The following is an 18,080-nucleotide window of genomic DNA, read 5'->3' as shown; positions in this document are numbered from 1 at the left end:
TGTCCAGGCTGGGGGTGTAACTCCTGCTTCCCGGGTGCTTGAGGGGTTCTGGGGGTCTGGAGTGAGCCGGTGTGCGGGGTCTTGCAGCCACCGTCACCCCACGTCCCTCAGCCCTTGGTGTTGGTGGGCGCGTGGGAGCTGGTACACGGTGGAGAGTCTGGGGGCTCCATGGAAATCCCTTCTGTGGGTGCTGATGCCTTTTCCACCCTGCCCATCCCTGCAGTAAAAGCTGAGCTCACAGGGTCCGCATTCTGTGCGCTGAATCCTGAGGAGTCCCTCTGCTCACTGTAACGGGGGTGATGGATTTGGGGTGAGGAGCACTCCTCCATGCCGTCCCCCCAGCCCCACAGGGTGCCTGGGCAGGGCTGCTGTGAGCTTTGGGGTCCCGAGGAGGAGAGTGGTGGCCCCATGGAGGTGGCCCAGAGCTTTCTGATGCTGAGCATCCCCTTCCCTTCTGCGGCACACCCAGGTTTCCCGAAGGACACGGGGTCTTCCTTCTCTGCAAACCACCTTTAGTGGGGAAAACGTGACCGCTGCTCAAGAGAACCCCTTCCCATTGGTGGGTCCCACCGAGGGATGCAGGAGGTCCTGAGGGGGGAGTGCAGGATGTGAGGGTGTCACCCCCCCCACACACACACTGTGCACTGTGTCTTTGGGAGAGGGGGTTTGCCTTGGGGTGAGCATCCCCAGGGCAGCCTGAAGGGACCCTAAATCTGTGCTGTGCCCTGCCTGGGGTTGCTATTGCAGATGCTGCCACCGTGGTCCTGTGCCCACCTGGAGCAGCACCCCCGGGCACCCCAGTGCCAGGGACTGCAGGTAACAGGGGACACCCTGATCCCGGAGGGATCCTGGTGATGCCGGTGCCAGTGTGAATGTGGCACCTGCCCCTCCTGTGGGTCCCGGGCGGGAGATTCCACCCCCCTGGGCTTGCACAATGGCCATTGAGCAAAGCCCTGGTAACCTTCAGAGCGGAGCGTGAAGGGCTGATTAGAGGATGTGTGAGGAAGGGCGCTGGGGTCCCATGCAGGCACTTCCCTTCCCATTTCCAGGGCTTTCCATGGTAATGGCTCCTATTTTCTCCGTTGTGAGGACGTCACTCACGCACGGCTCGAACGACATCTGTCAAAGCATGTGTCCCGTCCCCCCCTCCACCCACCCCGTCCTTGCTGCTCCTGGGGAAGAGGGAGCCGTTGGCCCCGTAATGAGCCTGACATCAATTAATCATCAGCCTTAAAAATTAGCATCGTGGCTGCGTACGATGGAGGGAGATGGTTCCCCAGATGGAAGCAAAAATAGCCTCGGAGCCTTCCCTCCTCCCGCGGGAGCTGCAACAATAGATCCAGTAACGAGGAGCCTGGAGCTGGTTGGAGCTGGGGCAGCCCGAGGTGCTCTGCCTCCTGGCTCATTGCGGGGTGCTTTTGGCTACCGCCTCCTGCGATGGCTCCTGAGCATCCCTGGGGTCTGGTCCCGGTTGTGGCCAGACCTTCATGGGCTTTGCAGAGAGCCCAGGGTGAGCTCCCAGCGCTGAGCCCCTTCTTGCAGGTGGGGCTTTAGGAAAGCAGAGCCCCGGGGGTCTCATTCTTCTGGAGTGAAGGATGCTCGCCCCTGGGTGCTGCTGCTGGTCCCTGAGGACACATCCTTGCTCCTGTCCAGGGTGGCAGCTCGGTGGCAGCCTTGCCAGCCCCTCAGGAGCTGGGGACCTGCGCAGGAGGTGACTTGAGCACCTTCCCCAAGGGCTCACCATGGCCTGGTCCTTGTGCCGCTGCCGTGCTGGGGCTTTCCATGCCTGGGGAGAGCTGTGACCTGAGCGAGCAGCTCTGCTGCCCGCAGCCTCCTGCACCTTTGGTTTGCCACCCTGCTCCTGGTCAAGGTGCAGAGCCCCCCGTGCTGGCTGTGCTTTGGGTCCATCCTGATGGCTCTGAGAAGCAGCTCTGCCGGCTGCGGCTGGCAGGGGAGCCAGGGAGGACATTTTGCAGTCCTGCTCGAGGCACATGAGGGCTCTTTGGTGATGGACAGACAGACCAAGTGTCTACCAGAGCCCAGCTGAGGCCGGGGAGAATTGTGTTTGCAACGCATTGCTCTGCACAAAGCTCACAGTCACAAGGCGAGGGGGACAAAAGGCTCCCTGTTCGCCCCGTCCCAGTGGGTGCAATTCCAACAGTTAAAAAGCAAATGTGAGTTGTTTGTCTCTGGGAATATAAAGCTTCCCCAAGCGTGGCTCTATTCTGGCTGGGAATGGGGAGTTTGGCTCTGCTAATGACTGTTCTCCCTGCAGAACGGAGCCAGCTTGAGCCAAGAGCTGCCCTGACCAGCCCTGGTACGGGGACATGGACTGGGGAGGGGATGTGCTCCTGAGTCTGAAAATCACCCTTTGAGCCAGGCCTGGGCGCTTGGTGGGGAGCAGCAGGGAAGGACGAGCACAGGGACTGTGGTACCCAGTGAGCGAGCATCCTCCCAGTGCCCAGGGTCTTCTCCCAAGGCATCCTCCTCAGTAACAGGGAGCCCCGGGTGGGGTGAGCCGGCTCCCTTGATCAGATCTGCAGGTTTGGGGCACCTGACTATGAGTCCAAGGGTGCCATTGCAGACCAGGGAGCTCTTGGATCGTGTCTCCCCATACCCAAGCTTGGGCGGCCGCCCTGTTCATGGACAGCCTGTGCATCCCCACAGTGCTGGTTTCCACTGGTGTCTTTATTCCCAAACCCACTGGAGAAGGAAGGGGAGGGTGCCCATGGCTGGAGGTGCCGTGGTGCTGTGCCTGGTCCTGTGCATCCCGTTGTGTGTTGTGAATCCGTGACGGGACCATGGGATGAGCATGGGTCTGGGGGGAAGGACTGGGAGCTGCGCTCTGCAGCTGGGCCATGGACACAGCCACACGGGGTACATGGAGCATCCTCCGCAGTAATCACAGTCATGGAATGGTTGGGGTTGGAAGGGACCGGCCTCCATCACGCTATGGGATCCCTGCAGGGGTCCTGCAGACCCTGGCAGAAGCGGGTGCAGAGTTCCCCGTGTGCCCGCATCCCTTCCTCCACCAGCAGAGCCCGGAGTGGGGGCTGGCGATGTCGCCAGATATAGGGCACATCTGGAGGGCACCGAAGCAGTTAAGTGAAGGGCTGATTTGTGCTACAGAAACCCGCAGTTCCTTCCTTTGATCCTCTGAATCAGCCCATTGCCTCTGCCGTATAAAGCCCCATTTATCTCTGCTCTTCCCAGCAAGTTCGAAGGCGGTTGCGGCTCAGCAGCGGGCGAGCCGGGCTTTCTCTTCCGCTGAAGCAGAATCAGGTGAAATCTCTATGGCAACCAGCAGATGACAGCGGGTCTTGTTGCCTTGGAAATGAGGCAAGGAGGAGAAAAAAACCCACCCAAAAAGAGCCATCTGGAATTCTGCATTTCCACAATGTCCAACCTGCGCCTGGTGACGCGTGGGGAGGGTGAACCCGCTGCCACCGCCTGCTCCGGGGCCTCCAAGCTGCTTCCTTCTGCTTCGCCAAGGGGTTGGGTTGGGTTTTGGGGGGGGTATTGCTTCCCCCCACACACACTTTCTGGCTTCTATTGGGTGTTTTTAGCATGGGGTCTGCAGTGTCAGAGCCTGTTGGTGGCTGCGTTAAAGGAGGGCATTGGGGTGCACTCCTCATTATGCAGAGCCCCGAGGGGAAACTGAGGCACGGAGCGCAGTGTGTGCAGCCTGGCCCCACTGTGCAGGGCCCTGGTGTAGGACAGACCCCACGTGCAGTGAGCGCTGGTGATGTTGAGGCCGTGGGGCTGTTAGCCTGGGTGTTGCTGTCACCGTGCTCCGTGTGTGCTGGTGTTTAGAGGTCAGATCCTCGGGCACAGATCCAGCCTGAGGATCCGAGCTCCCTCCTTCCCAAGGGGCACAGGGTGTTCCTCCAGGTTATTCAGGAGACCCACAGTGGGACAGGGGTGTTGGGATGCTCCCAACTCTTCCAGCACTTTGCAGGACCAGCGTTGGAGGCAGCCGTGGTACAGGGATGTACAGGGTCTGCCTGGGGCAGGGATTTTGGGCTCTCGAGGTTCATCAGTGCAGAGGAGCAGGGGGTCATGGAGGTGGGATGCAGGGGACATGGAGCAGCTCGAGGCTCCTGCTGCTGAAAGGGGAGCTGGGATCTGGATGTGCAGGTGGGGTGGTTTGAGGCCAAGCGCAGCATCCATTGAGGGAATAACCCTCAAATGGGCTGGAGGCCCGGTCTGGATCTCTCCGCTTGGAAACGTGTGTATGGGAGAGACCCAATTAAGTGGATTTATGGCTGCTTTAGCCTGAGAAAGTCTGAATCCCTTTTAAAGGCTTGGCTGGCTGGAGCCAGAGCTGGTCCAGGCTCCAGGTCCCTCCGCCCCCCCTTGTCACCAGCAGCCATCGCCCCACAAGTGCTGATTCAGCACAAGTCCCTGCCTGTCACCGCTGCTCATCCTCTCTGCTCTCACCCCGCAGTGGGGAGCTGCTGTCCCCATGGCGGGTGTGGGGCTGTCCCTGCTGGGGATGGCGTGGCTGCGGTGATGGGGACAGCGGGTGCAGGCAGGGAGGGAGCTTCCTTCCTGCTGCAGCCACCTTTGGAGCCTCCTGCAGAGCCCTGTTCCAGGAGGGTCCAGCAATGAGACCTGGGGCCATTGGGGAACCCCTCTTCTTCCCTCGCTGTGCCCCACAGGGATTGATGCTCCTTGGGAGGGGTTGGACCATGAAACCCATCGCCTGCCCCAGCTCCTGCTGCTTGGCCTCCTCAGCTGAAAGCCTGGGAGCAATTAACACCCGAGTGCTAATGAACCTGCTGCCTTCTGATGGTGTGGGGCAGGAGGTTTGCAGGAAGGGGTGAAATGAGTGAGCTCCCACTGAGCTGGGAGGATGTGCTCTGCCCATGGGGCATCTCTGGAGGGAGAGGGGTGGTTTGGGGGCGTCCTGGTACATCCCTTGGAGCACACAGGGATGGGGATGGGCTGGAAAACAAGGCCAGTGGTGGAAGGAAACGCAACGGGTCGGGCAGGCACCGTGCAGAGCCCCATCGCTGCTCCTGGTTTAGCCCGTGTGGAGGCTGCTGTGGGGAGGACGGGAGTTAATGAAAGCACAAAGAGAAGGACTGCAGGTTGTGACCATCCCCCTGCCCGACCATCCGGGAGCGTGGATCAGAGCTGGAGCGGGGGGGGGCCGGAATGCCGGATGAAGCCGTTTCACTCCATATGGAAAGACTCTGCCGGTAACCGCATCGCAGGCGCAGAGCGTAGCTGGGAACCTGCAGGGCTCAGTGGGGCTGGGCCAGGCTCCGGGGGTCTCGCATCAACCCTGAGAGCAGGGGCTGAGCGCGCTGGCGTGGGGAGCGTGTGTCTGCAGGGGGCTTCTGGAGCTGGAGGCATCCCATGGCCCGAGGGGATGGTTTTTATTGTGCTTTATTGGTGCCTTTCAGTGTGCTGGAAGGGATTGAGCAAGGGTTAACAACGTGTCCCGGCTTGGGGGGGGAATTCATCGAGCTACTGTGCGATGGGGGCCCGATTCCCTGCCTCGGGAGCGCCGCGGGGCCTTTCGGAGCACGTTCCTGGTTGCTGTTCAAACCCCGTCCTGGGTCACCGGGGGGCTGCTCTAAGCAAATGGGACCGGTTGGGTGGTGGGGGGCGCGACCACCCGAGTGCTGGTGCTGTGCATGTGAACATGGGCACGGACGTGTCGGGGCTGGCGTCGGCTGCCGCTGTCCTCACGCCTGCATGTGTTCGTGCAGGGGCACAGGGGTGTGCATGCACCCCCCTTCTGCAGGGCTTTGCCACCGTGTGGCCCCCACATGAACTGTGCCTGATGCAAAGAGGGGCTTGGGCAGCACGCACACATACACATGCATGTACATGTACATGTACACATGCACATACATGCACATACACATGCACGTACATGTACACACACACATACACATGCACGGACATGTACATGTACACATACACACACACACACATACACATGCACATACGCATGCAAATGCATATACACATACACACACATGCACATGCACATACACATGTGCATACATATACACATACACACACATACACATGCACATGCACATACACATGCACATGCACATACACATGTGCATACATATACACACATACACACGCACATGCACATACACATGTGCATACGTATACACATACACACATACACATGCACATACACATGCACATGCACATATATGTATGTACACATACACGTACACATGTACATATACACATACACACATACACATGCACACGCACATGCACATACACACATGCATATGCACATACATACACATACACACACGTACACACACATGCACATACACACATACACATGCACATGCACATACACACATCCGCACATACACATGTACACATGCACCTGCACATGCACATACACATACACATACACATACACATATACACATGCATACATGTATACACATACACATGCACACACATGCACACACACACATGCACATACACACACTGCACATACACATACACACACACATACGCACATACACATATACGCATGCACACACACACATACACGCGCACACACACATACACACACATGCACATACACACACACATGCACACGCACATACACACACATACACATGCACATACATGTATACACATGCACACACACACATACACACATGCGCACACACACATGCACACGCACATACACACACATACACACGCACATACATGTATACACATGCACACACATACACATGCACACACACATACACATGCACACACACATGCACATACACATATACACATGCACATACACGCACATACACATGCACATACACACACATGCACATACATGCACATACACACACATGCACACACATGCACACACACATACACATGCACATACACATATACACATACACACACACACACACACACACACACGTGGTTTCAGTGCCAAGGCACATGAGGCACACATGTCCCGTGGCCGCGGCTCTGCCTGGCCCCAGCGGGAGCTGTTGGCCACATGCTCCTTTGAAATGAGCTGTCACGAGGCGTTTGGAGTTGATGATTCCCTCGTTCCTTGACGTCCTTGGCCACGTCGGCAGCGCCCGCGGTGCAGGAGCTCTTGGAGGGGATGGGAAGGGCCGGACGTGGCACGACCTGGAGCTCCCCGGTCTCCTCCAGCCCTGGCTCTGTGCTGCTCGGCACTGTCAGCCCTGCGGCGCCTGGCCCTGAGTTCTGCTTCCTCCTCCTCGTCTGCCTCCAGCCCCGCATCCCACCCTGGTGGTGGTACCTGCTGCTTCCCAGTTGTGCGAGGCCAGAGATGGGGTGATGGGCAGCACACGGGCACGGAGCCTGTTTGCTGTGCCAGCACACGCTACCCAACACAGCATCAGGCAATGGGGTGCCCGGGGTTGCCTGTCCCAGTTTCCCCATGCGTGAAGCGGGGCCATATCCTGTTAACTCATGTTGAAGAGAGCGCTGAGAGCTCAGTTCAGAAAGGAGCAGGGCAGGGACTGGGAGAGCTGCCTGTGACCTCCCTGCACAGGGCTTGGGGACAGCGTCCTGGGGCTGGGGGAGCGCAGGGCCGGAGCCAGCCCCCCCTTCCTTCCGTGACAGCAGGATGGAGCCTGCGGGAGCTGGAGCGGGGATGGAGACACTGCGGGAACTGACCTGGACCCCGGCACGCTCAGGCTGAGCCGTCCCCGCTGCTCCCGCTCCAGCAGCTGGGAACATCTGGCTGCAGCAAGCGCGCTAAATCGCTGCGGGGAGGAATCCAGCGCGCTCCCGCTGTTCCCACACTCCGGCCTCTCCCAGCGGCTCCGGTTTCGGCTCAGCCCCAAGACCCCCCCCCCGCCTCGGCCCCTTCCTGTGCTGGACCCAGCACTGACCCCAGCGCGGTGGGGATGTGGGCAAGAGGTGGATGAGCAGCTCCTTTGGATGCTGCTTCGTGGGTCCCCTGGGGGTCCTCGCTGCAGGGGACACCGGTGGGTGTTCTGTTGGCATCCCTATAGGCCCCCATTGCTTGGGGCACCAGTCTGTGCTCTGTGCCTGTGATTAACTCCTCCTGCGTGAAGGTTTAGTAAGGAGCTCATGACTTAACCTGTTGCTAAGCCTTGTTTTGGGAGCTGGACCAGGGTGACCGCGTACACTCAGGGTTGGTTGTCCTGGTGTGTGCTGGCTGCATTGGCTTCCCTGGGGGCTCAGCAACCCTCTTACCATCATCTACAGCAGGCTTTAACCTGCTTGATTTAACCTGTCTCATCGGGCTGTTACCGCTTGTCACCGCTTTCCAGGGTCATGCATAAATCAGAGCTGCTTCAGTGGTTTGAGGTGCTTGTGCCCGGGCCGGTGGGTGAGCAGAGCCTGGGGATGGGGCAGCTTCAGGTGTACCTGGCTGTAGCTGTTCCCTGTGTGGCTCCTGTGGCCCCCTTTGGTCCCCACCAGCTTGTCCTTTCTAGACCAGGCATCCCCATCGCAGCGCAGCCCCCGTTGGGTGGCATTTCGTGGTGGTGCAGCTCCAGCCTGGTCCCTGCCCCGTCCCCTCCAGTGGGCAGAGCAGGAGCTGGTGCTCACAGCACGGGCAGAGGGGCACAGGAGCCATTCACCCCTTGTCTCTCCGCAGACCCCGAATCCCAGAGGAAGAGGACGGTGCAGAACGTGCTGGACCTTCGGCAGAACCTGGAGGAGACCATGTCCAGCCTGAGGGGCTCTCAGGTGTCTCACAGGTGAGGCCCCAGTGCCAGACCCCCACCACCCCTTCCCCACAACCAGTGTCCTTCCTGGGGCAGCAGAAGGTGAGGGGCAGGGATGGGGTGAAGCGGCTGTGTCCATAGCCTGGGTGCCTACACATGGGGGCTGGAGAGGTGCCCCCAAATCCATGGGGTGTCGTGTGTGGGGCTGCGGTAGAGCCCCATCTCTGGCAGAGCTCTGGGCTCAACACAGCCTCATGTGCTGTGGGGCTGTGGGGTGATGCTGAGAGGAGCCCCCAGGCCCTGTGCAGGGGGTGAGGTCTGTTCCCCATGGTCGGGTGTCCCTGTATGGGGTGCAGGTATTGTATTCCCTGTGCCTGCCCGGGTTTGGACCATAGCCTCCATCCCCATCTGTGACTCACTTCCACTGTGTCAAGGGGATGATGGAGACAGAGCTGAACAAAAGCCCTGCAGCCCATGGGCAGAGTGGGGTGCCCTGCCCACACCGGGGCTAGCAGCACCCCAGGGGCTGGGATCGGCCGGTGAACCCCAACAGAGCATCTACCCCTGTTCCGAGCTCTCTGACGCATGCCTGGGACTGTTCCCCCCCGGTCTCCCACTGGAGCCCAGTGCAGCGTTTCTGCTGTGCTCTGAACGTGCTGGGGGCTGCACCCCAGCTCCAGCATCCTCATCCCGGATGAAGGGCCCGGACCCTGCAGCGCCGGGGGTGGGGGGGGGCATCTCGGCATGGCGCAGGCAGGGCTCGGCGGAGCGGCTCTCGGGTGGAAGCCGCGGATGCGCAGAGCATCCTTCTCCCGGTGTCTGTTGCCACCTCGCGGTCTCCTTCGGTCCTCGTTTCTCTGCTGTAAGGGGCAGAAAGCAGCAGCTCCCCCCAGCCCCTTCACCCATCGTTAGCGACCCCCGCGTGTCTCCCCTCCATCAGGTGAAGCAGCTCCCGTGATTTAGGCATCCTTCCGAACGCAGGAGCTCAGCCAGACCTTGCTCGTCCTTGCTGCACTTCCTGAATCCCTTCCAATCTAGTCACGGCGGCATTCCCCAGGCTGGCCTTATCCTGGAGTTACCCATCACAGCTCTGCCGTCCCTTTGCTCGGTGCAGGAGCTGGGCTGCTCACACCAAGTCGGCTGATTTGGGTTCACTTTGGGCTCCCTTTGGGTTCACTTCTCATTCCTCTGTGTCAAACCTCACCTGCTGTGGTCTCGCCCCAGTGTTTGGCTCCTGTGCAGATCCCCCATCAGCCCCGGCCTTAGGGAAGTGGGATGAGGATATTAAATTCAGGGGATTCACTGAGCGTCACTGGTGGGTTTTGACTCTTGGCCATCACTTCCTTTTCCCGATGAGTTATGAGAACAGTGCATGGTGGAGGCCTCAGCCACAGAGAAAACCAACTTTGGATAGGCCAGAGATGCCTGCCCCTGCCTTCTGTCCCTCGTGCAGCTCCTGAATATGTGAGAATCTTCCCTCTTATCCCATGGCAGCTGAGTTTGTTTGGAAGCTTAACCTGCCTTTGGTGGGGCTCTCATCCCCACCGCTGGTACCCTGCTCGCAGCTCGCTCCCTGCATCCCTCCAGGAGCATCCTTTACCAAAGCTGGGTCAGCTCTTCCCCGGCACGTTATAATTGCACATGTGCCCTCTAACTCTGCTCTCGGGAACGCGCCCTGCAAGTGCATGCGATACGGACGTCACCTGGCATCACTGGTGTCCCTGTAGCTGCTTTGGGCTCTTTCTTTGTTCCTCCCAGAAATTATTCCTCAGAACTCCTCTTGTTCTCCTCTCCGTATTCCCCCATCCATCGGCTGCGGCTCAGCCTTTGCTGTTTTCTCCTAGGACACAACTTTGTTCCTGAAAGACATCACCGTGCTCCTGGCACGAGCTTCCTCAGGGGCTTCCTTTAGTCCTGCCCGAGGTCAATGGCTCACATGTGCTCCGAGCTGCAGGCAGAACATCCTCAAACAGCCTTTGTGCTGCTGCCCAACACGAAACCCTTTGAGTTCTGCTTTAGCAAACTTCCTGGGGCGGTTATGTAGTTCCCTGCTTTAGATTCTGCAGCCGGGGTTTGGCTTTCAGTGCCCCTGCAGGAACATTCAATTCAGGCTGGGGAACAGCTCGTTGATGGTAACGTTTGGAGCCAAGGAGAAAGCTGTGGGTTCCCAAGTACTCATCACTTTTGGTGTCTAAATTTAGTCTCAGCATCACTCCCCCCCCCAACTTGCTGTGTGCCCAAAATACGCCCTGAGGGGTGTGGGGAGTAACTGGCTCCCCATTCCTGAAGCACTCGTGGCTCTGGGCAGGCTGGAGAGCAGCTCTGTGGGGCTGGGGAGCCCCATCTCAGGCTGCACCCCCTGCCCAGACATGGGGGTTCACTTGCAGGGGTTCAGTGTGGGGTGCTGGTGCAGGGATCTGGTCCTGGTTTGGCCCTTGTCATCTTTTTGCTCACAGCATCTGCTGCCACATCCCCAGGGATCAGTGTGCCACCACTCCAGTTTGTCCTGTCCTGGGTCTGGGGTGATACTGGGGTGCAGATGTTGAAGTGCTGGTGGGGAATGGTCGAGGGAGAGCAGCCTGAGCATGGGGGAGCATGACTGGGATTTCCACTTAGGTCAAAGTGATTGTTGGAGTAACTGCTGCTAAAGCATTGCTGTAGACCCACAGACTGGTTTGTGATGGAAGGGAAATTAAAGCTCCTCCAGCTCCAACCCCTGCCACGGGCAGGGACACCTTGCACTAGAGCAGCTTGCTCCAAGCCCCTGGCCTTGAACACTGCCAGCGATGGGGCAGCCACAGCTTCTCTGGGCACCCTGTTATTAGATGGAGGGTGTCCAGGACAGTGTCCCTGCTCCCATTGGGAGCCTCCAGCCATGCCCTGCCCTGACCCCCCTGCACCCTTGTAGCTCGCTGGAGATGACGTGCTACGACAGCGACGAGGCCAACGCGCGCAGCGTCTCCAGCCTCTCCAACCGCTCCTCGCCGCTGTCCTGGCGCTATGGGCAGTCGAGCCCGCGCCTGCAGGCGGGGGACGCGCCGTCGGTGGGGGGCACGTGCCGCTCCGAGGGCACCCCGGGCTGGTACATGCACGGCGAGCGGGCGCACTACTCGCACACCATGCCCATGCGCAGCCCCAGCAAGCTGAGCCACATCTCCCGCCTGGAGCTGGTCGAGGCGCTGGACACCGACGACGTGGAGCTGAAGTCGGGCTACATGAGCGACAGTGACCTGATGGGGAAGACACTGACAGAGGATGACGACATCACCACGGGGTGAGTGCCTGCGCCGGGGCTCGATTCTCCACCTCCTGGTTGGCTGGCAGTGGAGGGGCAGCAGGCGCAGCAAGGATGGATGGATGGGTGGATGGATGGATGATGGATGGATGATGGATGAACGGATGGATGGATGATGGATGGATGATGGATGAACGGATGGATGGATGGATGGATGGGTGGATGGATGGATGGGTGGATGGATGGATGGATGGATGGATGGATGGATGGGTGGATGGATGGATGGATGGATGGGTGGATGGATGGATGGATGGATGGATGGATGGATGGATGGATGGATGGATGAATGGATGGATGGATGGATGGATGGAATGAGGATGGATAGATGGATGATGGATGATGGATGATGGATGGATGGATGATGGATGATGGATGGATGATGGATGGATGGATGGAAGATGGATGGATGGATGGATGGATGGATGGATGGATGGATGGATGGATGGATGGATGAATGGATGAATGTATGATGGATGGATGAATGTATGGATGGAAGACAAATGATGGATGAATGGATGAATGGATGGATGGATGGATGGATGGATGGATGGATGGATGATGGATGGATGGATGGATGGATGGATGGATGGATGGATGGATGGATGAATGGATGGATGGATGATGAATGGATGGATGGATGGATGGATGGATGATGGATGAATGGATGGATCGATGAATGGATGGATGGATGGATGATGGATGGATGGATGGATGGATGGATGGATGGATGGATGGATGAATGGATGGATGGATGATGGATGAATGGATGGATGGATGATGGATGGATGGATGGATGGATGAATGGATGGATGGATGATGGATGGATGGATGGATGGATGGATGGATGGATGAATGGATGGATGGATGGATGGATGGATGGATGGATGGATGATGGATGGATGGATGGATGGATGGATGGATGGATGAACGGATGGATGAATGGATGGATGGATGGATGGACGGATGGATGGATGGATGGATGGATGGATGATGGATGAATGGATGGATGGATGAATGGATGGATGGATGATGGATGGATGGATGGATGGATGAATGGATGGATGAATAAATGGATGGATGATGGACAGATGGATGGATGGATGATGGATGGATAGATGGATGGATGATGGATGGATGGATGGATGGATGGGTGGATGGATGGATGGATAGATGGATGGATGGATGATGGATGGATGGATGGATGGATGGATGGGTGGATGGATGGATGGGTGATGGATGAATGGATAGATGGATGGATGCATGCATGCATGCATGCATGATGGATGGATGGATGGATGGATGGATGGATGGATGGATGGATGGATGAATGGCTGGCTGGATGAATGGATGGGTGAATGGATGGATGATGGATGGATGATGGATGAATGGATGGATGGATGAGTGGATAGATGAATGGATGGATGGATAGATGGATGGATGAATGGATGAATGGATGATGGAAGAATGGATGGATAGATGGATGGATGGATGGATGGATGGATGGATGGATGGATAGATGGATGGATGGACAGATGGATGGATGGATGGAGCGCATAGATCATGGCCAGCCTGGCAGGGTGGATCTTGTCCCTGCCTAAGATCTCATTTCATTCTCCCCTCTGGCACTGTGGGTGGGTGGCACCTCGGGCACGGATGGATGGATGGATGGATGAATGGAGCACATAGATCATGGCCAACCTGGCAGGGTGGATCTTGTCCCTGCCTAAGATCTCATCTCGGTCTCCCCTCTGGCACTGTGGATGGGTGGCACCATGGTGGAGCAGGGTGCTCTGTGATCAGGGACTCTGTGGGGCCAGGGCCATCTCCTGCCAGTTGGGCACAGCCCAGCACATCCAGAGTTTGCTGTTTCCTCCCAGATGTGTTCAGCTCCCTCTGCACTGTTGAGGTGCCCCTGGCTCTGGCCAGGGTCCAGGGTTGCAGCATGCTGGAGGTTTCCTGTTTGAGCACAGGCATTTGAGCTGTCCCAGAGCAGGAGGAGGTATTTGCTGCTCCAGCCCTCCTGGGGTGGCTGTAGTCACATCAGCTGGTTGCAGGACAGAGCACAGCCCATGGCTTCACACCCATCCTGGGGGCCAGCACTCCCCAGGCCCACGGGTGCACTGGGCACACACCGTGGGGTGCCTGTGCTGACCCCCGCAATGCTCCAGCTCGGGGGTGACAGTGCCAAGCATAAAACCCATCCTCCCCATGAGCACACAGGGTTACTCTGGGGGGCTGCCCTGTGTTTGTGAACAGGGGTGCCCCGTTGGCTCAGCATGGACCCCTCCTGGGGGCTATAACCCATTGCACATCACCACCTTCTGCCACCGGGCACTGGGCTCCAGGGTGTGCTGGGCACTGGGGTGGCTTTGGGCTGCCCTGTGTGGCCACATCTGGCTGTTGAGATGAAGGGCTCTGCTGCTCCCTGTCTTCCGCCTTTTCTTGTCTGAGAGCTGCTCATGCATGCGAGTAACCTTGGTGTGCCCTTGGCTGCAGAGGCAGTGCTGGGAGGGGAGAGCTGGAGCATCCCTTTGCCTCTGTCAGCACTGGGCGGGCAGAGCGCAGGCAGAGTGAGGGCAGAGCCTGGCACTGGGTGCAGAGCCAGGGCAGGGGAGCAGGGACATCCCATCCCTTTGTCTCAGCGCCGGGCAGGGCGAGGAGGTGCCTTGTCCAGGAGCACTCATCCAGTGCAGCCCCTCCTTATCCATCCAGCCCTTCACCCGGCACAGCTCCTCATCATCCAGACAGCCCCGCATCCATGCCGCCCCTCATCCAGCACATACCTTTATCCAGCACATCCTCTCATCCAGCGCATCTCATCCACGCAGACCCTCATCATCCATCCATCCAGCCCAGCCCCTCATCCAGCACATCCCCTCCTCCATGGAGCCCCTCATCCAGCACATCCTCTCATCCAGCACATCCTCTCATCCAGCACATCCTCTCATCCAGCACATCCCCTTATCCAGCACATCCCCTCATCCATGCAGCCCCTCATCCAGCACATCCCCTCATCCAGCACATCCCCTCATCCATGCAGCCCCTCATCCAGCACATCCTCTCATCCATGCAGCCCCTCATCCAGCACATCCTCTCATCCTTGCAGCCCCTCATCCAGTACATCCCCTCATCCAGCACATCCCCTCATCCATGCAGACCCTCATCCAGCACATCCCCTCCTCCATGCAACCCCTCATCCTTGTAGCCCCTCATCCAGCCATCCCCTCATCCAGCACATCCCCTCATCCATGCAGCCCCTCATCCAGCACATCTTCTCATCCAGCACATCCCCTCATCCATGCAGCCCTTCATCCAGCACATCCCCTCCTCCATGCAGCCCCTCATCCAGCACATCCTCTCATCCATGCAGCCCTTCATCCAGCACATCCCCTCCTCCATGCAGCCCCTCATCCTTGCAGCCCCTCATCCAGCACATCCCCTTATCCAGCACATCCCCTCCTCCATGCAGCCCCTCATCCAGCACATCTTCTCATCCAGCACATCTCATCCAGCACATCCCCTCATCCAGCACATCCCCTTATCCAGCACATCCCCTCATCCATGCAGCCCCTCATCCAGCACATCCTCTCATCCAGCACATCCTCTCATCCATGCAGCCCTTCATCCAGCACATCCCCTCCTCCATGCAGCCCCTCATCCTTGCAGCCCCTCATCCAGCACATCCCCTCATCCTTGCAGCCCCTCATCCTTGCAGCCCCTCATCCAGCACATCCCCTCATCCTTGCAGCCCCTCATCCAGCACATCCCCTCATCCAGCACATCCCCTCATCCAGCACATCCCCTCCTCCATGGAGCCCCTCATCCAGCACATCCTCTCATCCAGCACATCCCCTCATCCATGCAGCCCTTCATCCAGCACATCTTCTCATCCAGCACATCCCCTCATCCATGCAGCCCTTCATCCAGCACATCTTCTCATCCAGCACATCCCCTCATCCAGCACATCCCCTTATCCAGCACATCTCCTCATCCATGCAGCCCCTCATCCAGCACATCCCCTCATCCAGCACATCCCCTCATCCATGCAGCCCTTCATCCAGCACATCCTCTCATCCAGCACATCCTCTCATCCATGCAGCCCCTCATCCAGCACATCCCCTCCTCCATGCAGCCTTCATCCTTGCAGCCCCTCATCCAGCACATCCCCTCCTCCATGCAGCCCCTCATCCTTGTAGCCCCTCATCCAGCACATCCCCTCATCCATGCAGACCCTCATCCAGTGCATCCTCTCATCCATGCAGCCCCTCATCCAGCACATCTTCTCATCCAGCACATCCCCTCATCCATGCAGCCCTTCATCCAGCACATCCCCTCCTCCATGCAGCCCCTCATCCAGCACATCCTCTCATCCATGCAGCCCTTCATCCAGCACATCCCCTCCTCCATGCAGCCCCTCATCCTTGCAGCCCCTCATCCAGCACATCCCCTCATCCTTGCAGCCCCTCATCCAGCACATCCCCTCCTCCATGCAGCCCCTCATCCTTGCAGCCCCTCATCCAGCACATCCCCTCATCCTTGCAGCCCCTCATCCTTGCAGCACATCCCCTCATCCAGCACATCCCCTCCTCCATGCAGCCCCTCATCCTTGCAGCCCCTCATCCAGCACATCCCCTCATCCGTGCAGCCCCTCATCCATCCCCCTCACTGGCTCTGACCTAGAAAGCAGATTCCGCCCCAGGCCCCATCTCCCGGTGCCGCTAATGCACCAGGCAGGAGCCGGGTGCTGCAGATGGGACCATCAGCCCCGAGCCCCGGCCGTGGGGCAGCACATCCCAGCACCGCGCCGGCGCACACCCGGCTTGTGGGGCAGTAGGTCAGAGCCAGCGAGGAGGACAAGGTGGCACATCCCCTCGGAGACTGGGCTCGTGCGATGGGGCCCGGCATCCCCAGAGCTCCCTGGGGAAGCAGCCTGGAAGCAGAGAGGGCTGAGGTAGGTTGAGGTGTGCGGTATCGGGGTGGATTTGGCAGAGGGTGGTTGGGGTGAGCCCAGCTGAGACGGCAGAGGGGTGGCATGGGCAGGTGTGGTGGTGAGGGCAGGGAGCAGCTCGGGACAGCCCAGTCCTCAGGAGCATTTCTGTGTCCGTGAAGGTTTGGCTCTTGGCTCCTTGCCCCGCTGTGCCCACCTGCCTGCATCTATCGGGATGGCAACAGTGGGTCCCCTCCTCCAGCAGCCTGCTGCTGGCGTTGGTGGCTGGAACGCTCTGGCTTTGCTCTGCCTGTTCTGCAGCAAGACCCATCCTTTGTTCCTGCTGTCACTGCATCCTGTGTGCACCGCTGTGGCACTGTGGTGTCTGAAGGGCCTGGTGCAGGCAGCGAGCGCTGCTCAACAGCAGCATTTGCTGGGGTGCTGCTGCTCTCCTGCCCTGTCCTGCCCATCCTTGTGGCCTGGGCAGCACCCAGCCCTGGGCTGTTTCGCTGGCACTGAAATACCTTTGCTCCCTTCCTTGGCCGCTGTTGACTCCGGTCCCGTTCCCCAGGTGCTGCCCCACAAGTGGTGATGCTGCTTGGGATGTCCCCAGGGGGTCCGTCAGACCCCAGTGCAAAGGGCTCAGCAGGGTCCAAGCATCTCCCCGAGGTGCCCCTCATGTTTCCAGCAGTGCAGGGCACAGGGGGGCTGAAGGGACCTGCTCTGTGGCCTTGGCTGTGCTGCAGCATCCCTCGGTCCAGGGCAGAGCCACTCTGGGTGGGCAGAAGAGGAGGAGATCACCCTTCCCTGGCTCTGGTGCACAAGCTGACCCATGGGGACATGAAACCTCAGCTCAGCCGTGTGGCCCAAGGTGATGCTGTGGGGCTGGCAGCTCCCCAGGGATAAACTGGGGTAGCTCAGGTACCCCATGGTGGCAGAATCCCATGGGGACACTCAGGCAGGACTCATCCTCCTCCCCCCTGGCAAAGCAGAGGGGCTGCTGGGCCAGATCCTGCCATCCCTAAGTACAGAGCCGGGGGAGCAGAGAGGGAGCGAGTGGAGTTGGCTGCTGAGTCAGCGCCTTTTCGCTGCGGTGCTGCAGGAGTGCAGATGATCCACGTGTGCTGCAGGGCCTTGAGCATCGCTCGGAGCCGATCCCTGAGGCTGTGCACATCCCCTG

General features: G+C 58.9%; 1 protein-coding gene across 4 annotated transcripts in view; it reads left to right on the top strand.

Annotated features, from left to right (window-relative positions):
* NAV1 (neuron navigator 1) overlaps positions 1 to 18,080 on the top strand; it is a 47,531-nt gene that overhangs the window by 11,555 nt on the left and 17,896 nt on the right. For all 4 annotated transcript variants that reach the window (XM_062624927.1, XM_062624925.1, XM_062624926.1 and 1 more), the window contains exons 2-3: positions 8,609 to 8,711; positions 11,587 to 11,952. In XM_062624927.1, the coding sequence (XP_062480911.1) occupies positions 8,609 to 8,711; positions 11,587 to 11,952 (469 nt within the window). The remainder of the gene's footprint in view (positions 1 to 8,608; positions 8,712 to 11,586; positions 11,953 to 18,080) is intronic.

Source organism: Pezoporus occidentalis, unplaced genomic scaffold (genome assembly GCF_034315485.1).
Source record: "Pezoporus occidentalis ecotype Australia unplaced genomic scaffold, CSIRO_AGI_Poc_V1 ctg274, whole genome shotgun sequence".
NCBI lineage: Eukaryota > Metazoa > Chordata > Aves > Psittaciformes > Psittacidae > Pezoporus > Pezoporus occidentalis.
Note: the sequence above shows the minus strand (reverse complement) of the source record. Positions and strands in the feature narration are given on the sequence as shown.